Source organism: Solanum lycopersicum, chromosome 3 (genome assembly GCF_036512215.1).
Source record: "Solanum lycopersicum chromosome 3, SLM_r2.1".
NCBI lineage: Eukaryota > Viridiplantae > Streptophyta > Magnoliopsida > Solanales > Solanaceae > Solanum > Solanum lycopersicum.
The window spans coordinates 11,479,333-11,506,916 of record NC_090802.1 but is presented as its reverse complement, the minus strand read 5'-3'; the positions used below and the strand labels follow the sequence as shown (position 1 = coordinate 11,506,916).

Genomic DNA, 27,584 nt, shown 5'->3' with positions numbered 1-27,584 from the left:
GTACAAAAGATATTAATTTTTTTTTAAAAAAAAGTGGCGTGTATCTAGTGTAATAACTAGTATCACTGTTTGTGATATTATATATTTTTATATTTCATGTATCATATACAAAATATAATTACGTATATAATTTTCTTTTTTGTATCATGCAATATATTTACGTATATATAATAAGTGTTTTTTTATGACAATAATTACATTAATGTAATTATTATTATAGTTTTGATACAATAATGACATTCATGTCCCAATAATAGTATACATAATTCCTGAATTCATAACGGTAATAAAAATAAAATTAAAGTAATAGAATAAATAATTTTAAAAATCAAAACACTTTCATAATTTAACAATATGTGTTGTTATGTTAATAAATACTTCAAACATCTTGTTTAACTCCAAAAAACAAAAAAAAATCAAACATTGAAAACTAACTAGCCTACATTAACAATTTCATCTTCAGATGATGGGTTTAATACATTCTTCATTCTTGAAGGGTCATCACTGTTGCTAACATATCCAGCATTCATCTTGTCGAGACAATACTTCAATAAAAGAATCGCATATCTTTTGCGAAGATAGCTACTCTTAAAACTATTACATGACATGTTGATTTTGTCACTCAGAATTCTGCATATACAACTACGAATAGTCCGCAATCACTACAAAAACAATAAGAATAATTATAAGGATGAATAGATACAAAAAATAAAATAAAATAATAAACAATACTCACAGGCTATCACTTATTTGTTGCATGTTGTCTTGAGCAAACTCCACATTAAACGAATGTTGTGGACCCAAAAGTTCTCCAGTTTTCTTGTCTTTATATGCATCCAATGCTGCCCAATTTGTTCTAACAACATATCATAAGTTAGTCAAAATGATACTTAACAGACACTTTATAGCCTAACATGATACAAAAAATGCAAAGTTGTACTTGATACGTAAAGGTAACTACAATTATAAGTCTGTCTACTTGATACTAACAAATGCAAAGTTGTTAATATGATACATAAAATGCAAAAATAAACTTGATACATAATTCTAACAACATATCATACGTCAGTCGAAATGATACTTAACAGGCACTTTATAGCCTAACATGATACAAAAAATGCAAAGTTGTACTTGATACATAAGTGTAACTTCAGTTATAAGTCTGTCTACTTGATACTAACATGATACAAAAAATGCAAAGTTGTACTTGATACATACGTGTAACTATAGTTATAAGTCTGTCTACTTGATACTTTATATAAACGACAAACTTTAAAGTATAGATTTGTTTAGAGTTTGAAGTGATTATTTGAGTAATCCCAATACTAAATGACAGATGATCCATGAAATATTAGAAAAATAGAAGAATGAAAAGAGAGAATCGAAGAAGAACACAATACCTTTCAAGAATATTGGACGAAAATGACGGAAAGAGTAGACGAAATTGGCGATTTGATTTTTTAAGGCGGATAGAGTAGACAAAAATGGCGGACAGATTAGACGAAGACGGACGGACGGAGAACACAATTTTGATTTTCAAAGGCTGACAAAGTAGACAAAAATGGCGGACAGATTAGACGAAGGCTGACGGATGGAGAACACAAATTTTGATTTTCAAAATTGAGAAGATGAACCGTTGAGAAATTGACGCATTAATTTTGGGAGTGGTGTAAATGGGTTCTTTATTTGGGGAAAATAAAGAGTAAAATTAGGGATAAGATTTAATTGGTTAGGATTTATTAGGATTCTAATTTAATAATGTATCTATTAAATTAGACTTATTAAAAAATAAGAATTTTAGTATTTTTTAAAAAAATAAGGGAAATATGGAGAATATGTAAACTTAAGTTGTATATTCAGGTAATTAATCCTTTTTCTGGCCCATACCCCTTTTATCTTTCCTTTTACCCGCTGATTCTCTTAAAATTGGTCCTACTTTGGATCTTGCCCTTCACGTGATATGCCCACGTGCCCCTCCACAAATTTTGTTGACAAATATTTTAAAAACCTTTGACCTATCTGTCTTTAGTTAATATCGAGTGGATATTTTATTTTTCCCTTTCCTTTGTCCTCTTATGTGAAATTCTCACTGTCACCACAACTTCACACCACACTGAAATTGTGAATGTGATTCCATCGCTGGTCACCTCTACCTCCTCAGGAACATCATTTTTGTCCCCTCTCACTTTAATTTTGGCTAGTGAAGATGATTTTTCGTGATATGTTCTCAGTCGTCTCGATGTATCCTCCACAGATATTTCCAATTTCCTAGAAAAACTTTTTGGAAAATAGATTCATGTGTTAACCCCTTAATTTGATCCAGACTCAATCTCTCTTGATTTCTACCAACTAACATCCAATGGTTGGCTTAAACCAATCAAGATCGAACTTCATCTTCTTCTAGATCCATCTATTTTCCAGGACATGCTCTATTGCTCTCCTTATCGAAAGTTCAAACAAAAAGTGTCCATCATCATCATAAATGCATTGACTTCTATCGCTAATTTAGAGGACTTGCAAGCCTATCTCCTTACATCATTCAAATAGAGAGTTTCTTAACCTGGGTTGTGAAATTTTTCGACGATGTATCTGCCCATGAAGTCATTCTCTTTTTGTGATGTTTCTTCGTTGATGTCGATGTTGTTTTTGGTGTTGGTCTGCCACTGTTATCCATCTGCTACATTAGCAACTTTTTTGTATGATTTCTGTTGTTGCAATTTCTCCAATTTGTTCGTCCGATATACTCTTGTTGGTTCATAATTTAAACTAGCTATATTGAATATCCAACACCCTTTGTTACTTGTTTCAGGTGTAATAATGATTGATCTGCTCATGCCCTGAATGGAAATGAAAATGATGTATCTCCCTATTTCATTGTATATAAAAGTGCTATAAAACTTAGCAAAGTGGTTCTTCACGCTCCACCTCTCAACTATCCTCCCCTGTATTTTTGAAGCTTCAATAAATATAGCTACCAACCATCTCAAGACCTTAATGTTGACTTTCACTCTTCTCATATGGTATTGGCTGTTCTCCATCCATTCGAACCAAACTTTCGCTCCATTCTTAAATCTAGTAATCTCACACAACTTGAAACTTATGTTATAATGGATTCTCTCATTCCCCGCTTGATGTGCTTTGGCTGGGTTGTCGAGGGCACCCAATAGAACTCTAAATAATAGTGTTTTTTGTTTAAAAGCTGCTAGACCTCGATTTTTGTGCCTGGGAAACTCTCAGAAATTCTAAATTGCAAGTTAAAAAGATGTATCCATAATTAGTCTCAATGATTCTTCCTTAGCAGAGGAAAAAATTATAGTGTCATCAGCATATTTTAAATGATTTATGTACGGGCTCTATTTTGGCATGCCAAATCCTAAGAACCTATGATCTGAGTGCAAGGCATTTAATGCACTTGACATGCATTCTGAGGCCAAGATAAATACGGTTAGGGATAATGGATCACCTCGTTTCACCTCTCTAGTTGACTTGAAAAAACCACATGGTTGCCCATTTATCAGAATGGAGTACCAATTATTATAAATAATTATGTATCCCACGTAAATGAGTATCTCTCCGAATCCCATTCTCCTCAACTGTTTAGTAACAAATAACTACGAGACTTTATCATAAGCTTTTTGTCATGTCAAGTTTCATTACTACATTGTTAGTCTACCCCTCGATCGCATATCATGTACGATCTCTTGAGAAAGTACTATATTCTCTACAATACTTTTTCCTTTAACAAAACCAGCTTGTTGAGATGATATTAATCCAGGTAGCAACTGGACTACCCTTTCATGCATAATCCTAGAAAATATTTTGGATGTGAAGTTGTTGAGACTAATAGGTATCAAATATGAGAAAGTATTAATTTCCTTTTTCTTTGGAATTGACACCAAATTAGTACAAGTGATGTATCTAGACAGTTCATGGCCACAAAAGAATGCTTTGACCATCTTCACTATATCCTTAGCAACGATATCCCAACAAGTTTGGGAAAATTTCCCAGTGAAACCATCAGGACCACTTGCACTATTTGAGTTCAATCAAAATACTATCTTCCTTACCTCTTGATCCTATGGTAGTTCATTAATAATTGTGGTTTGTTGTAATTATCATAGGAATATGATCCAATATTTCAAAATTAGTCAGAATCTATTCTTCTGAGAATTGCTCCCCACAGAATCTAATAGCTTCTTGAAAATTTCTGGTTCTTGCTCTAGCCATACCCCTTGTTGATCTTTGATCCTTTTAATATGTAGTTTCTTTATTTTACCACTAACATGAGCATGAAAAAAAAATTGTGTCTCTTCCTCCATTTTTAAACCACTGCATATCAGCTATTTGTTTTCAAAATTTCTCTTCTAAAGCATAGAATCTAATTTTCTTGGCTTGTACTTTTTGCATTTCTCTAATATTTTAGGTGGAATTTTGTTCAAATTCAATTTCATGATCCTTTACTACCTCCTCCAAAGTGGTCACCTGTTTAAAAATGTCACTGAAGGTTTTTTTTACTCGATTTTGTTAATGCTCCACTCAACTTTGTCATCTTATTGTGAAAGTTAAAAAAAAAGGTCCTGGTTGTACCAAACTTCCCTATTTGTTTTGATTGTTTCCTCAAAGCTTTCATGGTCTGTCCAATAGTTGAGAAACCTATTGAAGAGTAAGTATGACACCGAAGAGGTTAGAGCGAAAAAAGATGTAACTAGTAAATTTTTTTATTTTACAAATGGTGACAACAAATCAATGGTAGACCAAGCTCAAGACTTTATAATGATTGTTGGAGAGCTTAGATCTGAGGAAGTCAAAATTGGAGATAATCTTATTGTTGTGGTATAATAGATAAACTTCCACCTTCTTGAAAGGAATTTCAAAAAAGTATGTGTTACAAACAAAAGAAAACCTCTCTTGAATGATAATGAAAATCTGCATGAAAGAAGAGGCAAGGGGTCAAGATGCACTTTTACAATCATAAGAGATAAACATTGCAACGAAGGCAAATTTAATCACTTCAAATAATCCTACTCTTGAATCTCACAAAAAAAAAATTCTTTGAAGCCTACAAAGAAAAGAAATGTTAGACCTCCCCAAAAAAATAATGCTGAAAATAATCAAGCACAAAATTAACTAATTCAAGATAAGATTGTGCTTTGTTTATGGCAAGAGTGAGCATATTACTTGACTTTACAGATTTTGAGAATATGTTCCTAACCCTCATGTAAACGTTATCGAAGAACCTTTAGTGGCGGTGAATACCGACATAAACATAATTAAAAGTATTGATGGATGATGAACTGATCCTGATGCAAACTATCATGTCTATTATGACAAAGATTGATTTAAAAATAATACTCATTTAAGGAACCCAAAACCATCATGCTTGGTGATTCACACATTACTCAAGTGCTTGGAATTGGAGATGTCGAATTGTGTTTTACCTCTGGAAGGGTGTTAACTTTGAAAGATATACTTTATACTCCTTCCATGAGAAAAAAATTGATGTCTAGTTTTCTTCTTAATAAAGCAGACTTTAAACCTATTGTTGAATTCGATCAATATATAATTGTGAAGAAATATTTTTTTGTGAGAAAATGATATGCTTGTGATAATGATATGCTTGTGATGGAATGTATTAGCTGAATGTTGTAATAAATAAAGTGTTTGCTTATGTTTATATCCATTCTTCTACCAATTTTTGGCATATGTCCATTTTTCTCATATCGATGATCGTTGTGTTGGAAATATGAGTAGTTTAGGATTAATCTCAATGGTTAAAAAGAACTTTAAAAAGTGTGGGGCTTGTAATAAAGCCAAAATCACTCTCATTTTCAAGTTGAAAGAAAAACTAATTTGTTAGAATTAGTTCATACTGATATTTGTGAATTTGGAGAAATTTTAACTCATGAAGGTAATAGATATTTTATCACTTTAATTGATGATTTTTCTAAGTTACATATTTTTACTTGATAAAAATAAAAGTGATGCTTTTGAAATTTTTTTAAAAATTATCTCCATGAATTTGAAAATCAGTTTAGAAGAAAAATAAAAAAATTAAAGCGATAGAGATCATGAATATGAATCAAATAAGATTAATTCTTTTGCTAGATCATTGAGAATAATTTATGAAACTATCTCTCCTTATTCTCCTTTAACTAATAGAGTAGAAGAAAGGAAAAATAAAATTTGATTGAATTGACTAATGTTATGCTTATTGAGTCACATGAACATTTAAATTTATGAGGTGAAACTATTTCGACGGCTTGTTACGTATTGAATTGTGTGCCTCATAAAAAATTTAAATAGACACCTTTTGAATTGTAGAAAGATCACAAACCAAGTTTGGATAATGGATATCTAAGAGATTGAGGTTGACTAGCTTTTGAAAGACTAATAGATCTCAGTACTCCTTCACTCTCTTGTTCTATTATGTAATTATCATATTAGTTTCTAGTTTTAACTTCTTCTTTTTTATGGACTCTGTCCATTCATGAATCTATTATTACTGTTCATCTCTTTCTCTTAGCCTTTGTTCTTAAAAGTAATCTTCTTTAACCACACCCCGAATTTGGTTATTCATAGTTCTTTTCTCAGAACATTAAACCTAAAAATTTCCTAGGAATTTAAAGGTTAATCCGTCGATACTTTTAAGAATCTAAGAGACTAACCATATACTAGGTAATATAGATTCATGAAAATATTAATAAATTTACATAAATTTAAGTAATTAACCTATTACAAGTAATTTACCAAACACACATAATTTACATATATGGGAAGTTTACTAGAAACATAAATGTGAAAACTTACATTATTTAGAACAGAGTGGAGTTTCCCTTTCGGAAACGAAAAGCTTCCAATTGACTTTACACAAGCTTTGAAATAAAGAACTGAAAACTTTTTTATATTCAAACTTTATAATTTTAAAGAAGAAAAAGATTTGGCTTTTTTGGAGATTTTAGAATATTGATGGTTGTGGATTTCTTCGCCTTTTTTCGCCTTCTACTTTTCCTCTTCTGATTATTTCTTCTTATATACACACACTTCTGGACTTCAAACTCCAGACTTCAAAATGAAAAAGAATCTTATCTTCTCGGTCGGGTACACATTGGGCCCCATTGCACGTGAAATTTTGTTCTTTCTGCATTATTATCAGTCCTTTGTCTGATGTATTGTCTGTCAATACTTATCTCTTACCTATTTTTTTTTAATTAAAGTAAAGACGCGTCCCAACAGTTTTTCCACATGTGAGGTAGTGAGTAAAGTGGGACTCACATTTTTTGACAAAGAGGCATTCCTCTTTAAAACTATAATAATAGATTTTTTTTTCAAGTGTCTAAGTTATGTAATGCAACTGAATCAAAAATCATACCAGAGTCATCATCGTTTGGGTCTTGAGCAAATTGCATTGAGTCTGAAATATTATCTGAATTATTTGAGCTTGAAACAAAATCTGTCTTGGGCTTTCTATTGGGCTTGGGTTTATATTTTATCTTTTTCTTGTTGTTGTTTAAGTAATTTTTCTACGGTTTGGGTTATAAGAGATTCTAGATCTTTATTTTTTGGGGAATTTTTTATTTTTTCTCTAAGAGTCTGGTTAAAGGAAAGAGGTAACCTTCTTTTGGAAGATGAACCTTCATCCTTTTCACTTTTTGGCGAAGTGACAATCATCAACGGATTTGAGAAGTCTTTACTGGCTACCGTTTGAACCGGACTAGCTGTATCTTCATCCGATATAGTGGATTTCTTAACATTCAGTGGTGAATGCACACCCATCTCATCCATTTTTATTTGGGATGGAAAATCCTGTATATCTGTCTGAGTTTGTACATCTTGTTTAGTCTTACCTTTGCTTTCCATTCTTTGGAGTCTTTCCCTGAGCTTGGCATTTTCTTGTGTTAGAGCTTCATTTCTTAGATTTAGCCTTCTGAATGCTTTGGTCATGGATGAGCAATGATCAGAGAATATTATTTTGTCTGTATCTTTTTGGATGTTGTATTGTGGAGTTTTATCGGGGTTTTGTCTAAGGGCTGGAGAAATATAGTAATTTGGCCCTAATATCCCTCTAGCATAATCTAAAGCTTATGTAAAAATCATTAAAACCTTTAAAAAGGGGTTTTTGAAAACCGTTAATAGAGTCTAAAACTTCTATCCATGTCTGAAAAACACCATTTATTTTACCATGAATTACCACATAATATTTAAATCTATTTTCTTTATTTTTGCTAGTAAAATAATATCCTAAAGCATTTAAAACAGTATTTACATATTTAGTGTCTTTTTTATTATGTGCTATCCATATATTATCTATGAGGCATGTTTGTTGTTTGTCTAGTTGACAGTTAGATAAGTGTCTGAATGTCCAGTTAGACGGCTCATGCTATTAAGTTTTGTTGTCCAAACTGTAGTCTTTCTATTCTAACATCATTAATTTTATCTAGAGGTTTAAAATGCAAATTTGATAACATTGTCTGTTTGTAAGAGTCTGCAAAATCTGAGGTTGAAGGTTGAACCCTTTTACCTTTGTCTGATAGTAGAGGTCTCATTCTGTAAAATTTAAACTTTGATTAGTAATCTACTTAGTTGATCTGCAATACTATTATCATTTCCCTTGATATGCTCATAAATTATAGAATGATAAATTGATATAGTATCTAAAAAATTTAGCAATCGTCTTCTATTGCTAGTTTTATCATTAATTTTTTGATGGAATTTTACTATAGCTTCACAATCTGTTCTTATTAATATTTCTGGTTTATTTAGAATATAAATTCTAAAACTATTTAAACCATATATTACAGCTAAAATTTCAACATCTATACTAGCTTTATTACCCTTTTCTTTGAATTTTCCACTTTGGTAAGCACATATTTTTTCTTCTTGTTTAGAACTGTATTTATGTGGTCTTGATTTTAATACTGCACCCTATCCCTCAAAACTTTCATCTGTCTCTATTATTAAATAGTCTGATTCTAATGGCATATTAAGATCGGGAATATTTTTTATTTTTTCTTTTATTTTTTGTACTAATTTTATGTCTTCGATATTAAAATTTCTTTGTCCCTTAGTTCCTGTCTTAGAGTATAATGGTCCTGCCATTTTTCCTAAATCTTTAATAAAAGGTCTTGCATAATTAATTATACCTAGAAATTTTTGTAAATCTTTTAAATTATTTAATTTATCTGGCATGACTAGAACTTTTTTAGCTATATGAGGTTGTAGTTTAACCTAAAGTAATTCCTAAAATGTTTATATAGTTTTTACATAATTCTATTTTCTTTTTGCTAATTATTATTCCATTATTAACAAATAGCCTGAAAACTGTTTGTAAATGTCCTAAGTGTTCTTTTATATCTTTACTAAATACTAAAATATCATCTACATAGACTAAAACAAAATTTTTATATTCTCCAAATATTTGATCCATTTTTCTTTGGAAAATTGGAGGTGCGGTTTTTAACCCAAATGTCATAACTAACCATTCAAAATGTCCTTCAGGACAGGTAAAAGTAATCATTCTATACTATCAGGATGCATTTTTATCTGCCAATATCCTGACTTACAATCAAATTTGCTAACAATTGTTTTTCCTTGGATTCTATTTATTAATTCTGCTTTGTCTGGTAATTTATAACCGTCTGTTCTGGTATTATCATTTAGTCTTTTGTAATTTATAACCATTCTAGCTTTTCCTCTAACTATTTCACTATGATTTCTTACCATAAATGTTGCAGATCTATGTTTTGAAGTAGATCTTCTTATTACTCCTAATTCTAATAGTTCTTTAATTTGTATTTTAAAATCTTCTTGATTTTGATTTGTAGCTTCTATTGAGGCTGTTTTTATTACATATTGTGGGTTTATTATATCTAACTTGCATACTATGTGATTATTCTCCCAATGTTGTAAGGGTTTTTCTCTTATTATTTCTATTTGATCTTATCAAGATCTCATTGATTCTTTATTTGTCATATTTGCTGAATTTAAGACTTGCATACTATGTGATTATTCTCCCAATGTTTTAAGGGTTTTTCTCCTATTATTTCTATTTGATCTTATCAAGATCTCATTGGTTCTTTATTTGTCATATTTGCTGAATTCATGTCTTAAAATTATATAATTCTGTTTCCATTTCTATTAGAACATAGTTTTTATTAACTATTTCATCTTCTTTATCTATCTCTAGTATATTCTCATATAATGTATTGCATTCTGTTTTAGTACATTGTGTATTATTTTCACAATTCTCACAACATTTTTCTTTATGTCTTATTTTAGTATTAATTTTATCAGTTAAGACAACAGTATAAGTAATGTTTTTCATAAAAAGTATTCCATCTTTTGTTATTAAAATTCCTACTTTATTGTATAGTATAAAATCTAATCCTAACACAAAATCTACTCTTATATCTAAATCTCTTACCCATATCTTATCCATCTTATAGGTAGGTTTATAGAATTTTGAACAAGTATTTAAAAAAACTTATTTGTGCTTTATCTATGTAGTATCTATATATATTATGTGTTCCGTCCATTTGCATAGCTGCAAGTGGTTTTTCTAAAGTTTTTATTAATTCTGGAGGTACAATTTTTTTATTTAAAATACTTTTGGTACATCCTGAATCTATTAATGCTAAAGTCTCTATTTCATATTTTCCAATTTGAAGTTTTGCTAATATTTTAACAGTATTTATATTTTTATCTTCATTACATATTAAAGTATTAGATTCTTCATTCATTAATTCTTGATTATCTAGTGGTAGTTTTTGTTCAACATTTTTTCCTTTTTCTAATCTTACTATTCTTTCTTCTAGTTCTTTAACTTTTGCTTCTAATACTAATACTTTTAAATTTATTAGAGGTTCATTTGTATGTACCTCTTTTCTTTTCTGAGTTATTATTCCTAATTGTGTTTCTATACAACTTATACATCCTTCTATAAAGCATTTATTACATTTAGCTCTTTTATATTTACTTGGATGCCATTTACACCAATTACATGGATTGCTGTCTAATCCTGTATTATGTTCACATTCTATTATATTCATAAAATTAAATTTTAAGTCATTTATATTTAAATTTTCTATTCCTATTTCATTAATTAATTCTTCTCCTTCTGAATTGGAAGAATCTTCTTCTTTGTTATTCTCATCTATGTCAATACTTACTATAAAGTAGATGTTTACATTATCTAACATATATTCATCTACATTTAATAATGCTTCGTTAAATTCTTCTACTAATTGAGCATTTCTAGTCTTAGCATTATATCTTTTAGGACAAGTATTTGCTAGATGTTCTATACTTCCACATGTAAAACATTCTAACTTATTTTTATAATTTCTATCTGTTCTATATTTTCTAACATGTCTATCCCTATTCAAATATGGTTTCCTTGCTGAAGATTTTCTAAGAAAATATCCTTTTTCATTATATCTCTTATTGTTTTGTGGGTTATATTTCTCATACTTTTTCTTTTTATATTGATTTTTATCATAATTTTGGGTTGTATATATTATATTTTTTCAGAAATTCATTTCATTTTGCTTTAATTATTTTTGTATTTGTAAATTAGTACATTTTTCTTGTAATATTTCCATTATATGTTGTATTCTATGTCCTATTGACCACTTTGCTTGAGGGTTTTGTGCTACTCCTTCTCTTTTAATTCTTCTTTCTTCTATTTCTCTTCCTAAAGCTCCCGGTATTTTGTTAAATAATTTTTTACCTAAATCTTGGTCAAAGGCATTTCCACTAATTGTACAATAATAGAAATAATCATTTAAAAATTTCTTTATATAATACCAATTACTTATACTTAATTGTTCTAGTTTTATTACTGCATTTCGTTGTAAGGCTACTAATCCACTATTTGGGTCTTCTCCTGTTATTAAAGTATGTATTTTATTTGTAAAATTATATGGGTTTGGTCCTAATGATACTAAATACTGAAATTCTGATGGGAATTCTACTTTATAAGCTTCTCATAGAGCTTTGGTTGATTCTGCTAGGAATGTTTTTAAGTATTTATACATTGTTTTCAGCATCAGTTTCTGTATAATTTTTTATAAAATCTGCTACTACTATTCCTTTCCATAAGTCTATTACTGAATTCCATCTTTGTGGATCATGTGCCGCTATATTTAAAAATTTTCCTTTACTTCCTCCTTCTTGGAGTATTATTGGTTCTTCTATAGGCATTCTTTTTCCCATAGGTTTAACTTCTATTATTGGAGTATCTCCTTGTCTATATACTCTTCTACGTGGTATATTTCCTGTGCTATTATCGGCAGTATATCCTTGTTCATTTGTTCTTTGGAATGGACTACTAGAACTTGTTGTTTCCATTAATTCTTTTTGACTTAGTATAGATTCTAACTCAGATATTTCACTATCATTATCTTGTATTTCTGTCATTATATTATTACCTTTTTCTAATTTATCTTGTAAACTCTTTTTTAATCTATATCCTTTATTATCAGTTCTTTGTTCACATATTTTAAAATGGGATATTGTTTGTTCTAAATTTAAGTCTCTTAATTTACATCCTTTGCATGTACATAATCTATTCTTATTGTTTTTACTTATTTCTTTAGCTTTTTCTATAGCCAAATCTACTGCAAAATCTTCTTCTAATATTATTCATATATTCATTCCTTCTAAAGGCATTTCTTCTACAACACTTTCTTCTTCAAAGTCTTTTTGAGCTTCGTAATTGTAATCTGTAAATTTAATTGAAGGTTCTCCTTTAGAATTTGTATATATTAAATGAGCATCTGGTATTAATGCTTCTTTTTCTTTAAAATCTTCTAATTTCCATTCTAATCCTGCATATTCTTCAGAATTTATTTTTATAGGTTTTATTAATTTTATCTCTTTATTTCCCATTACTTCTACTACATCTTTTATTTGTAATTTAAATCTAGTGCTACTATAATCTGTCATTTTTCCTAAAAATCCTACACACATTAATAAATTCTTTCCACTATGCATTTCTTCATATCCTTTAGTTTGTATTCCTATTCTTATTTGGGTTCCAAATTCATTTAAATTCATCATAAAATCTGGACTTATGTAGAAAATTCCTCCATTATTAGTCATATCTACTTCTGTTAATCCTATAATTGCCTTTTTTATGTCTGACCATCTATTATCATATATTGTAATTAATGTCTTTGTTCTTAAGTTTTTTCTAGTTAATCCTTTAATTCCTATAACTATTAATCCTATATGCATTAAGTCTTTTTTAGCATGTTTTATTTCTTTTACAGATTCAGAGTTTATGAGTAGTAGAGATACAGAATTTTTTCCTAATACTGATAATTGTTCTTCTCTATAATATCTATATAGTTGAGATTTTGAATTTATATTATATAAAACTTTTGGATTCAATAAATTTAATTGATTTTGTTGGAAGATTTGTATATTTTTATCTGTATCTATTATTTCTTCTAATTGTGGATTATTTTCTTCTTTTGTCTTTCTATTTAATATTCTTGACAAAAAATTATTGTTTATCATATTTTAGGAGTAACATGGTCTTGGTCTTTCTTGTCTTTTATCTCTTGGTCTAGTTAGAAAAATATCCGTTTTTTCTGTTTTTTAATTATTTTTTCTTTTTGAGGAGTAATTTCTATTTTATTTAACTTTTCTATTAATTCTTCTATTCCATTTGTGTTTATATTTTTACCTTCTACTTTTTTTTTAAAGTTTTTATCTATCTTATTATGTAGTTGTAATAAAAGTGATATTATTATATTGTTCTGTTGTATAATAATTTGATCTGATTTTGAAGATGGACTAAAATCTTTATAATCTGATGGAAAGACTATTCTTTTTTTTATTAATTTTATCACTTCTCTATATGTCTCTGACTCTACTAAATCTATCATGAAAGAACTATTTCTTTTATTGATGCTAATTCTGTCTTTATTTCTTGTACTTTTATTATTAATGTATTACTAACTTCTTCTTTAGATTTATTTTTTAACTCGTTTAGTTTTTTACTTAAATCTACTCCTTGTTCCTTGAGGTAATCTAAATTATTTTTTATCTTACTAAAGAGTTGTTTTTGTTTATTTTGCGTTTCTTCTTGTTCACTTAATGTTTTTATAATTTTGTTGTTTGATTCTTTTATTTTTTCACTGAGATTGATTATTAAATCTATTAAAGTATTATACTCAGCGTCTTCTGTATGTAAGCAATGATTTTTGTTCTCAAAGTTACACTTAATTATATTGTCTGATTTTAATCTTTGAAATCTTTTTTCTATATTGATTTGTAAGTCTAAATATTCTATACTTTTTAATGAAGCTATTGTTACTATTGTTATTTTATCCTAAAGTAGTTGGGTAATAATATTCATAAAAATTTTCTATTCTTTTATTGTAATTATCTATAACATGACTAATTCCTTGTAATTCTCATTTTAAAGCACTTATATATTTGTCGTTATTTATAGTTTTTTCGAAGTAAAAAGCTTGTGGTATGAAAAATTCATTTTCGTATATATATATATATATATATATATATATATATATGTATATATATATATGTATGTATATATATATATATATGTATGTATATATATGCTTTTATTGTTTTTTCTGCTCTTTGTAATCTTTTCTTTTCTTCTATATCTCTATATAATATTCAATATTCAAATCTTATTCTTTTAGCAAATGAAAGATTTCTCATAGGATGTTTTTAATTTGAAAATTTCTAGATATAAGGTGTCTTATTAATTTTTGTTCTAATATTTTAGCTAAGAAAAATATATAATATAATTTATTAGTTATTTCTTTTTTAAAGCTTGTAGCTTTTAGATCTTTTAAAAATGTATCTGCTTTTACATATAAATCTTGTAATTCTCTTTTAACCTTTTTATATTCTCTTATATTTTTATATGGTCTTCTCATATATTATCCTACAGAATTATAGTAATAAGGATTATTTTTAATTATTTTAATTCTTTCTCTTACTTCTTTTATTTCAAACTCTACTTGATTTAATTATTCACTAATTTGTTTTTGAGATTGTCTAATAGTTTCTCTAAGCGTTTTTAAAGAATATTTATATGTATATGTTAAAGATAATCTTAGTTTTAAAGTAAATAGATGGCTTTCTAAAGATTCTTTATATATTTTAACTATTTTTAAATGTTGTCTTTTGTAAAATAAAGTTCTATGGTAAGCAAATGTTTTTCTAAAATAATAATATTTTTTATATAAGGTCTTTTAGATCTAAGGCTCTGATCCAAAATATAGGGATGTTTCGATAAATTGGATATTTCGATATCATGTGTCCGCGCCAGCGTAGGCCCAATGTACGTTAGTATTTTTTCTTCAATTTATGTGACATAAATGAAATTTGAAAAAGTAAACAAAATTTATATGTGTTTACTAAAAAAAATATTTTAAATTCTTAATTTATGTAACTTTTATGTTATTTTTGAATAATATATGTTAGTCCATTTTTTTTATTTTATGTGATACAAGTGATTTAAGAAAGTAAACAGAATTTTTTATATGGTTCTCACGTATTTTTAGTTGTTATTTTACTATGATTAATAGTACTTTTTAGTTCTTACATTATTTTCAAACAATATATGCAACTTTTTTTGTTTCGATAAAAATAAGGGAGTCAACCAAATTTCATTATGTTTTTAACTATGTTTTTCTAAAAATATCTTAGATTGTTACATTGCGTTTTTAAGCTTCTTTTTTAATGTAATTTTCAAATATGTAACAAATTAGAAATTAAACGAAGAATTAAAATTTTCAAATCATTATATTTTTATATTAAAATGTTGTCACGACCCAAAAATGAGTGTGATGACACTCGTCTTATCCCACCAAGACAAGTCAGCCTAAAACCCAATATCTAACAAAGTGCGGAAGTAAATGACAATCCAACAACAATTTCTATTATGAAACCAAGTCATATTAATTCAATCCCCAAAACCAGGTTGTCACGTGCACAAGCCTCTAATGTAAATATTAGAATTGAAATAAAATAGAAGTCTAACATGAAGTTGTCTTTCAAGTAAAAACAAAGTCATAAACTGGAGTAGGAAAGTTCGCTGAGATGACAAACAACTACCTCACAACCCTCCACAAGATGCCTCGGAAACGAAAAGAATGACAAGTATCACGAAGATCCGGGCTCGTAACCTACAAAAATTTGTAGAAGCAAGGGGTGAGTACCAAACCACGCGGTACCCAACAAGCAAACCTCTAAACACAAGTTAAGTGAAAAAAATACGGGTACTCCTTACACCCTATCTAAACCTCCACGCTACAGCCTAACAGTTTACAGTTTACCAAACACACAACTCAATAACCACACTCTATCAGTTTACACATTCTCAATAACAACTCAATATTCAACAATCACAAGCTTCACAGAGAAACAATCACAAGATCAGCAAACACATGTTCAAATTCATTAATAAAATGTGCAATGCCATGAGATGCAATGTCAAGTATAATGATGCATGTCTTTCTTAACGATACACACCCGCTGTCTCTCAGTCCGGGACCCATGGGGGACATATCTGTCCATGCATCTGTCGCGGCGCACGACATGACCCTTGATAATAGTAACCTTCGCGGCGTGCGATACGTCCCTCGAATTATAATACCCATCGCGGCGCGCGATACGACCCTCGAAATGGTACATCCTCTTACCACGACCATGTCTCAGATACAATGCAAATGACATGCTCAAATGAAAAGGAGGAGATAACCATTTTGATAACAAAGTACAATTTACAACCACGAATACAACACCAACAAATAAGCGACAAGTCTCCAAGTCATTCTCAACACCACACAAAGAAATACACGAATTTCATACGCTTAACAAGGGTTTAGAGATCCACTTGCCTCAAATAGTAGAACAATCACTTCGGAACTTGAGTCTTCCCTTTTTGTTGAACTTCCAACTCAAAACAATCTATTCAAATAAGTAACCACGATAAGATTTTTGAAACTAACAATACCTATATGTCTATCTTAGACCCGAAACTCACTCAAGTGCGTAACAAAGTTCCCAAATCTTGATTCCGGTCAATAGGTCAAATCTTATATTTTCTAAATTTCAAGTATGACATTAAGTTATAACTTTTCCAAATAATACAATCATACAAATTTTCTATAATATAATATATCAATATTTAACACCTTGACTCACTACATTAAAATTTCTATATATATTAAAAATTGTAAAAATTAAACTAAGCCCTAATAATTTTTTTTTTTTACGGACGACCACTGCATTCAAAATATAATGAATGGCTTTAGTTATTATGATGATTACATAGCCATCAATTGCCATAATGATAAAAAAATGCACGAAAGTCAATTTGTGCCAATTCTAAGTCACTGCAAACAAAAATATAATATATATAATATATAGTAAATTGAAATGTGAAAGTTGTTACCTTCTTACCTTTTCCTCTCATTATTATAATAATTATAACTACCATTTGAATTTGATCCATATTTCAATTGCACAAATAAGAAATTATTTTTGTTACCTGATCGTGAAGTGGGTAGTCTCCCCGCCAGCCGCCACTCGATGCAGGTTAATTTCTTTACCTTTTTCTCTTATCTCCTTTTTGTTTTTAGTTAAAGTAATTAGGTATTTAAGTGGTAAATTTTACTAACTTAATTTTATTATATGGAACAAATGGTATAAGATCTTAAATAAAAGATACTTTAGTCCATGAACTATCAATTAAGTCAATTGTCCATAAATAATTAACTAAAGTCAATGAATAGTTCAAAATTATCAAAAATGACCTCTGGGGTCTACAAATGTTCAAATCTTTAAAACTCTACATATATGCACAAGTTAATAAAAGGAAGCCAAACGATTTTTTTTTAAAAAATAATATATGAAAGCTCATTTCAAAAATAACACGCACGCACGCACTCGCACGCACGCACGTACTCGCGCACACATTTCATTTTTAATAAATGAACTTATTTTTTATTTTATTTCAAAAAGAAAATCACTTTTGAATTTTAATTTTTTTATGTAGCTTATTCAAGATCACGAAATTAAAAAAATATTTTAATACACAAAATTTATATAAACAATTTTGATTGTTTTCGCCTAACATTATACTTGATATATAATTATAAAGAGCTAAGCGCAATCATTAGTTATTTATCTTCATATAATAAATACATATCGCAATAATTCATAAAAATGAAGAAATAACAAAAATGAGGTAATATTGATAATAATAACTAAAGATGTTTCTAGAACTATGTATGTTTCTTATTATCATTCTTGGTAGATTTTTGCTTGCATGAAGTTATGTTTTTACCTTTGATCATCATTCACTTCATATATAAAAAGATGTTTCTAAAATTATTTATTTTTGGTAGATTTTTGTTAGAATGAAATTACATTTTTTTTCTTGTTCATCTTTAATACAAATATATCATCTTATTCATTTTTATTTGTAAAGTTACTTTTTAACATCTTTTCTTTAATTTCAACCTAATATATATTATTAACTTTATCACATTAATTTATTTTCAAGTATATTAATTAGAGCCAAAATAAAGATTGAGATAGTTAATTCATTATATTTTTATATAAAAAGTTGGTTTTTTTTTCATAAGCATAATGAATATTACAATAACTCATAAAAGAAAAAAAAAAGAAAGTGAAGTAATAACAAAATAAGTTAATGGTGATAACAATAACTTAAGATGTTTCTAAACTATTTGATTTTTTTGTTATCATTCTTGGTAGATTTTTATTAGTGCCAAATTACATTTTTGCCCTCGGATCATTATTCACTTCATATATAAAAAAATCATTTTAGAATAATTTATTATCTTTCTTCATAGATTTTTGTCAGCGTGAAATTACATGTTTGTCCTTGATCGTCCTACACTTCACTCTTCTATATAGTAGTAATATATATATAAAGTGTACTAAAGTTTCGAGACACTTACACCCAATACGAACCAAAAAATTAAACTTTTGAAAAAATAACGCCTAATTTAAATTGAAAAATCGAAGTATTAAATAATCAAATTAGTTTAATTTGATTTGATTTTTAGATATTTACGTCACCTCTAATCCCTGCCAATTACACTCAATTATCTACTTATTAAGTAATTACATGATTAACCAAATAAAATAGATAGTGTAATTACATCAATTAAATCAAATCCAATTATAGTGTGGCCTTCCAAACAGGACCATTTTGGTCATTTTGTTCATAGGTTTTCTCTTGTGTGAGTCGTCTTCTCCAAGGAAACCTAGCTCTTGAACACATTTTTGCTGTTAAACACATTCCGATTCCGATTCCGACCCAGATGAGTAGCTTCAAAGGAAACAAAAAGACGTGTATAATTTCCTAAATCTAAGCAGGTTTTGAAGGTATTCTGCTTCCCATTTCTTCAATTCTGTAATGTCAGAAATCAAATATTCCTAAATTGATTTCTGTTTAACCTCTATTACTTAGTAAGCCTCGTTAATGCTGTGTTTTAAAAATCTTAGAAACACCAAATGAACGAATGGGTGATCAAACTGTTAGTCTCAACAATGACTTGGGAAGTCGGGTTGGGACGGATCAAAACAAGTTGAGCTAATAAATGTGTGGATCAAGTTTCAAACCTGTATGGATTGGATAGTTATTTTTTCATATCTGATTTCGCCACCTCTAATTTTACCTATAATGTTTGTCATTGTTCACCTATTATGTTGGAAAAACTCGATATTAAGATAATCGAGACACGAGTACTTGCATATTACTACTTCTGTTAATCTTGATGTTGTTTCTTCTTTGGAAATCGTATAATGAGTAGCCTATCTGTAATCAGTAATTATGGCTGTTGGAAGTATCATTAGAATACTAACTGTTCTCTGTGTACAGTAATCACATTCCAACTTTTTCTGCTTCGGGAGTCTTCAAACCTCAGCTTACCGGAGACGGCTAACGGAGGCAAATGGAATCAAATAAGAGTAAAATACTGATAATCGGAGTAACAGGCCGTTTGGGTTTTGAACTAGCAAAGGCCAGTCTCAATTCCTCTCATCCCACATTCGGACTTGTTAGAGATTCAGCATTCTCTGACACTCATAAATCCCAAAAGATTCATACCCTTACCGAAGCGGGCCTCACAGTAATCAAGGGTTCATTGCAAGATGAAGATATCCTGCTTGAAGCACTCAAGCAAGTTGAGATCGTGATTTGTGCTGTTTCATCTAAGCAAGTCCACGAACAAAAGATTCTGATTTCTGCTATAAAGCGTGCTGGTTGCATTAAAAGGTTCCTCCCTTCAGAGTTCGGGGCTGACCCTGACAGAACTCAAGTTTCTGATTTGGACCACAACTTCTACTCGAGAAAATCCGAGATTAGGCGTATTATTGAAGCTGAAGGCATTCCTTACACCTATGTCTGTTGTAACTTATTTACTAGTGTTCTCCTACCGTCACTTGCTCAACCAGGTCGGAAAGCCCCTCCGAGAGATGAAGTCAGCATATTCGGTGATGGAACTGCTAAAGCTGTCTTTATGAACGAAAATGATGTTGCTGCCTTTGTCATAAATACAGTGGACGATGCACGGACTCTGAACAAAGTGGTATACATGAGGCCAAAGGGAAATGTGTATTCAATGAATGAGCTGGTAGGGATTTGGGAAGGAAAAATTGAGAAGACGCTAAAAAAGATTTACATCACTGAAGATGAGCTCTTGAAGAAAATCCGAGATACCCCATATCCTGAGAATATGGAGTTGGTTTTCATATACTCTACATTTGTTAAAGGAGATCAGACATACTTCAGCATAGAGTCTTCTGGTGGTTTGGAAGGGACACAGCTATATCCACAAATAACATACACCACAGTAAGTGAATTTCTAGACACCTTGTTGTAATATTTGTTGCATATTTCTGAACAAACAAATGTTTTTCTGCCTTTTATTGATGCATTCTAAACCTAGATATGCGCTATATTATTGTTTGGTGCAATTACATTACGTGCAATTTTCCAGGCTTTGTCACGTAGAGGCACTCCATTTCTATAGAAAAAAATATCAAATTCCAGTAGGCATACTTTATTTGATTATGCATTAAATTTATCTTGTCTTATTTTGAATATATATAATTACATGTTTCCATCTTTGTTCATATTGGACATTGACATTTATTGTCTTAATCCTCTTCTCAAACACTTATATTGTGGATGCAAAAAGTTTAAAAGTTGCAGCACTCTTGCAGTAGTGAAATTATGCTATGATTGTCAGTCTGCATTGTTGAGCTTCGACTATGGAGCATTGAGGGCTATTTAAGTCTACAATTTATAGACAATTTTTCATAAAAAATGCAAGTATGGTTGGGATTGATATGACGGTGTTATTTCTTGGATCGAATGAGTTCTTCAAAATTTGTGTCTATCACTGTGTATCTTTATGAATGACACTGAAAGGATTAAAAACTTGCATGCATGATCTTGTCGGTGGGAATGATTACATAGGAGATCTAGTTTGCTATCATGAAATGTTCAGATGAAGAATCAACTCCAACAAAAGCTTCTTTCTCAGTGATCCCAAAGCCAGTGCCTATAGGATTAACAGGGTGAGAGATTGTACAAGTTACATAGAGAAAAGCTTCCCTTCCGTACATATCTTGGATCCCAATTTGCGTGGGAAGGAAGAAAATCTCATACTTTGACAACATGGCTACTAAAGTAGGCAAGGAAGGATGTTATCTTATTGCGAGGGGTGTGGGGGTTGTTCTGATCAAAAGCATTCTACAATGAATTCCCACTTATACTCTCACTACTATTAACCCTCCTAAAACCACTCTTAAACCTAAGTCTATCTGTTTTAATGTTATCTATTGTTGAGCAAGGTATGGCAAAATCCAATTCCATTCAAATTCTAATTCCTGATGTAAAGGCTGTTACAGCAACATACCCAGTATTGTCCGACACAGTGGGGTCTAAGGAGGGTAGAGTGTTCGTAAACCTTACTTCTACCTCAGAGGTTAGGTACTAGAGGAGGTGATTGCTAAGCTTTGAAATCAAATGGCATCTAGATGCTCTTGTTGCTCTAGAGACACTATTTCCCATGTGTTCTGTGAAGGGGAAACTGCTAAGTATATTTGGAACTACTTTGGGGCTCAGGGAATAAACTAGGTGATTGGAACATCAGAAGAATTGTAAGACAATGGGGAGAGTTCAAACCAGTCAACAACATCCATAGGCTATCGCTGTAGATTATTCTAATTTATATTTGCTGGGAAGTTTGAAAACCATATACCTCTTTGAAGTATAGAGAACAAAATATGCTTTCCTACAATAGAATGGAATGCTATATCGATTGGCACATCACTATTGTTGCCTTACACAATACCTTCAACATACCTGTGAATTTTCACAAATGGGGTCTGAGGAGGGTAGAGTGTGCACAAATCTTAGAATTACCATGTGGAGGTACAGAGATTGTTCAATCTCTGAAAGACCCTCAGCTCAAGTGCAGCAAATCCAAGTGCAAGGGAGAAGAAAATAGCATAAAAACCATAGCAACTAACAAGGGGACAGTGCAAATCCTACAAGAAGGAACCAAGAAAAATCATTCTGAGACTTTTGCGTCTAAGTCCGGGCTTTGCAACTATGACTTGGAAATGGATTCATTGATAATGAGATTGATTGTCACTTTTCATTAAATCAAATAGCCTTCAATTTAGGAACTTAATAGTAAAAAATTAGAACAAATCTCACCAATTTTTGATATGGAATTTTCCCAAATCAATGTAGTCTAACTTCTTAGTTTCTTTTCATGTGAAAGCAAGTTAGCAAAACGGATAAGAGCTTCTTCATTGGTGCCCTCCCCATGAACTGGTTCATATTGGCCTGTCTCCAAGTTGACTCTAGACACTGGCTTCTTCAATAGATTGTTACCAATTTGCACAAGTGTCTCCATGTTTTCTGTGGTTGCTATATCCATTGATGCAGCATCCCCGATCAAATTATCATCCTGTCAACATTTGAAAGAGTATACACTTTTATTTTCTTAATAATTATACTTATTCAGTTATAATATTCGTCCCCAAGTGTGTCAGTTTGTTGTTGTCTCCAATGTTTTCATCTCATCTGTTCTAAAGCCCATTCTTTTGAGCCGAGGGTTTATCAGAAATAGTATCTCTACCCCAACCAACATAGGTGTAAGATATATGTATACTCACCCTCCCTAGATCTCACATGTGGAATCACACCGAGTATATTATTGTTGTCAGATAATCTTAGTAAAGTCTAGCCTTGTTACCTGAATTCTGAGGTAATTTTTTTCATTATGAAGGGTTTGAAACATGGTTGAAACATGTATGTCCACCATATCAGCACTTGCATCACTATAAACATCTATTATTGGAGTGTCACCATTGTTGTATACCCAACCAAGCAAGCCCCACTTTGTAGCTGATGCTGCATTATACTTCCCTTGGTGCTTCCCAATACCTGTCCCTAATGATAATACCAACATTTTCTTGCTGTCCATTCTTTCCATCTCTTCATACTTTAAACTTCCCATCATTATTTCTTTTGAAATGTGTGTGATTGCCATTAGAGTCTGCCAATAAAAAAAATTCTACTTTAGTCATTCAATAACCATTCTGCATAGAAAATTACCATTATTCCTTGTACCAAATGATGGATGACAAGTTACTCACAGGATTATTAGCAGCTACACCTCCATCAATAAGATCAAATGTGTGGATTCTCCCTGCAGCATCCCTAGTCTCAAAATAGTGTACTGGGAAATAAGTTGGGGCTGCAGAGGTACTCAGACATATATCTGACAACAAGGCATCCTTTAACCCATTTGTTCTGCCCTATAAACAATTTTTCAATAACAATAACCATCATGTTCGCGGCGTAAAAAAAATATAAGAATAATTACAGTTCAATATCGTTGAGTAATGTAGTTTATAAATACCGAAAATGTATAGATTAGAATGTGTATACATCAACAGTAGTGAAGATAATGGGTTGAAGACGCTTGATATCGAAAGCTGGAATTACTGTATGAGTTAACATCTGCTTTATAGTAAGGTTCCCTAATATGGAATCAACCAATAATCTCAAGTACTCTCCATCATACTTTGGTCCACCAAACAAATGTGCCACATTATTCACGAAGTTTCTACGCCTGCATGTGTACACTAAAATTAGTTTATAAAAATATGATTTATCGAACTTACATTATTATTATGTTCAATCGATCCATTGATATGTTTTCCAAACCGAATCATGAGAATCTTGTCAAAATAATAAAATATTTATTTTATTTGTATGTTAATTATAATATGTGAAAAAATTAGTTATATTAGGTACTTAAAATTCTATTAAAGATCAAACAAAGAAATTAAAACTTTGTAAAAATTGACGGGATTGAGCTCGCTTTTGAGTCATTTCGACTCTTGAATCATTTCAGTCAAAGTAACTTTTGTACAGATCAATGGCATGCCAATTTGACATCCTACACTGGAATATGACATACTTTCTCCATTTCTATTTACATGATACTATTTTAGATTTCACATATTTCTTAAGAAACTACATAAGTTTAGCATTGTGCCCTTATTATAATGTTCTCTTGAGCTCAAGTTTCAATTAATGAACACAAATTAATTTATTTTGATTAATTAAGTTGACCAATTATTACTTAGTTTTTCTATATTGATCAAATTCATATCTCGAAGGCTAATAACTCTCAAGGGTATGAAATAATGTCATTTATGCGTTAATTTTGTAAAATAACAAATATTAAGGAGTATATATTTTTAGTAAGAACGAAATATAAATAAGAACATAGAGAGTATATAATTATAATAAAGGGAATTTCTCATGAATATGTTCATCATTAGAAGTGTAGATGAATTCAGAGTTTAAAGTTAACATTAACAAAAATGAATATGATATACTTTATAGTTATATATTTTTAAAATTCTCTTGCACATGTTGTATAATATACAAGTGACACAAGATGAAAGTAATTTGTTCAGTTGAACTCGTTAAGACTCAGCATTAGAATAATTTACCGGGTTTGAGGAAAGATGTGTGGGCCATGCTCCATGTAGAAGGTAGAAATATCTTTTGCTGCATATAAAGGACGATTATCCCTATTTGGAGCTGTTAGCATAGTAGTTATTAGTCCACCTGTGCTTGTTCCAGCAACCACATCAAAGTAATCTGCTATTCTTGCATTAGGTCCATCAAGCTCCTACCATAATCAAATATATATATATATATATATATATATATATATATATATATATATATATATATATATAGGCTTAAGTCATCTACAGCCCCTTAAAGTTGTCCGCATAATTCACTTAGACACTTCAACTAAGATTTTTATCTATTGAACACCTTTACCCTCCCAATTTGAACCATCTGAACATTTTTTGCTTACTTGACACATTGTTTGTGTTTCACCCCAAAGAGGCGCGTGAGAGGCCTTTAGGTAGGCTTTTTTTAGGAAAAAACTGTTCTTCTTCTTCCTCCCTCTTTACCCATCACTTCCTCCACCACACTAGTCATTGCCGCCATTATACATCCATTTTTTTCCTCATTTTTTCTCCGGATACTTCACTTCTATCTCCATCATTGTTTTTTGTTTCTCCATTGCCTTCTACCTCCAATTTTTTTTTTCTATTACCATCGTACTAGGAGAGGATTGGTGGTACCTTCATTGCCGCCATGACAGCCACCATCATTAGAGAGCTTGAAATTTGAAATTTTTTTCTTTGTTGTTAATGTAGTGTTTTGGTGTTAAACTGATGGAGATTTGTGTGAATTTTGTTAAAGGACTTTTCTATTTATTTTTTATTTTGCTCACATTTTTGTAGGGTGTTCTTCAATCGAAAAATATAATCACCTCTGAAACTCAAAAAGAAATCCACTATTCATCAAAAACTGATTAATTTTCCGACCAAGTTCATCTTTTCGTCAAAAATGAAACGAGGAAGACAAGTTAAATTTTATTTTATTTTTTACCTATGGCCAACTCTTCCGTAACTCATCAAAAATAGCAATAAATCTTAATCCTTTTGCTTGAACTCTATGATGCAGATGAACTAAGAAGATTAAAAAATAATAGAATATTTACAGAGAGGGTTGTCGTGGGGGCTGGGGCACTGTAGAAGGAGAAGAGTTTTGGACTCCATGTAATAGAAGGGTAGGTAAGCTATAGGATTTATATGATTTCTTTTTTAATTTTTAACATAAAAATAATTTCTTTTTTTTTACTTTATAATATATTTTATATTAAATTTTTTGGACTCTAAAATACCAAATGTCAGTATTTAATTCGTCAAATTGCCATGTCATCGCGAGTGTATTTCACACACATTATACTTTTAGCTTATTGTCAAAAAAATGTTTAAATGGTTCAAATTTGGGAGGGTAAAGGTGTTCAATTGGTACAAGTCTTAGTTGAGGTGTATAAATGAATTATGTGGACAACTTTAAGGGGCTATAGATGACTTAAGCCATATATATATATATATGTGTGTGTGTGTGTGTGTTATATGTTGAGGATCAAATATTAGATAATAAATTTTACTTATATACAATGATAATGTAAGAAAAATTATACAACCAATATAGTCTATCTATTGAAATGTACCATAACGTTCTTTAGATTTTAATTGTGGTCTTAAACATATCACATAGTATGTTAAAACTAAAATTTTACTAAATTCAAATAAAGTGATTTTTATAAACAAACTAAAAATGAAAATAAGACATAAACTATGTAATATTTAAAAACAATTCGAATAACATTCTCATTTCATCCTTACTAGCTTTATTTTTTATAACCACACAAATTTATGACTTACTTGGACCATATTCAAGAATCACTACAAGAAAACAACAAATTAGTAACGCACAAAATTTCATAGTTAAATAACAAAAATCTTATACTAATACCATTAAACTTGGACTATCAACAGATTACAAGAAAATTCAGTTACTAGTGACCTTAACTTTGGATTATTGATAAAGTCTATAGCTAATCTCATGTTACTATTAGTAAATCTGTCTTTCTTGCTTAAACTTCGCGTAACACCATTATGAAAATTGATAGAAAAGCAACAACCCTAAAAAAGTAGATACCTGAAGTTTGGATTCAAGAAAGGCAAGAAGGGTTCCAGGAATAATGCCTCTAATTCCACCTCCATCAATACTCAACACTGTCACCAATTTCTTTTCATTGGTAGCACCACAAACAATTCCAACTTGAAGACATACTAAGAGAGTTAAAATAATAGGTGAACCTAATAAAGTTAATCTCCCCATAGTGTTGTAATAATATTGCTAAAACTGGTGTGGAGTAAAAGAGATTAGGCCTATGTGTTATATATACATATAATATATATACTACTAGAAATAAAAAAAAATTCATACTAATTTCATTTAGCTATGTGATTAATTAAAAAGTAAAATAAGCTAACAATTTTTTAGTTGAATTAGTTAAATTTATCAATAAATTTCATAGCTTACGGGGAACTTCATCCATCACATGGCCCTTCTTGATTTGTTGTCTGTC

General features: G+C 30.1%; 2 protein-coding genes and 1 long non-coding RNA gene across 4 annotated transcripts; 1 reads left to right on the top strand and 2 right to left on the bottom strand.

Moving 5' to 3' along the window:
• Window positions 1–319: 319 nt before the first annotated feature.
• On the bottom strand, window positions 320–17,740 carry LOC138347189 (uncharacterized). Its single transcript, XR_011219887.1, has 4 exons — window positions 17,537–17,740; window positions 16,099–16,953; window positions 737–856; window positions 320–662 (listed from the first exon to the last, which is right to left on the bottom strand). It is a non-coding gene; the product is annotated as an uncharacterized lncRNA (long non-coding RNA).
• Window positions 17,741–19,132: 1,392 nt separating this feature from the next.
• On the top strand, window positions 19,133–20,968 carry LOC101250667 (probable pinoresinol-lariciresinol reductase 3). The gene is made up of 2 exons (XM_004234625.5): window positions 19,133–19,404; window positions 19,901–20,968. Exon 2 carries the CDS (start codon window positions 19,974–19,976, stop codon window positions 20,901–20,903), a length of 930 nt encoding a protein of 309 aa, XP_004234673.2. The 5' UTR covers window positions 19,133–19,404; window positions 19,901–19,973; the 3' UTR covers window positions 20,904–20,968.
• A 1,675-nt stretch (window positions 20,969–22,643) lies between these two features.
• On the bottom strand, window positions 22,644–27,448 carry LOC101250374 (patatin-like protein 3). Of its 2 annotated transcripts, none has more exons than XM_004234624.5 (6): window positions 27,152–27,428; window positions 25,069–25,250; window positions 23,993–24,176; window positions 23,698–23,859; window positions 23,295–23,597; window positions 22,644–23,006 (listed from the first exon to the last, which is right to left on the bottom strand). In XM_004234624.5, the coding sequence occupies exons 1-6, from the start codon at window positions 27,332–27,334 to the stop codon at window positions 22,788–22,790; spliced, it is 1,233 nt and encodes a 410-aa protein (XP_004234672.1). In that variant the 5' UTR covers window positions 27,335–27,428; the 3' UTR covers window positions 22,644–22,787. The 2 variants fall into 2 exon arrangements, with proteins under 2 accessions (XP_004234672.1, XP_010317808.1); XM_010319506.4 differs by having other exon boundaries at window positions 22,754–23,006; window positions 23,295–23,615; window positions 27,152–27,448.
• Between the last annotated feature and the right edge of the window lie 136 nt (window positions 27,449–27,584).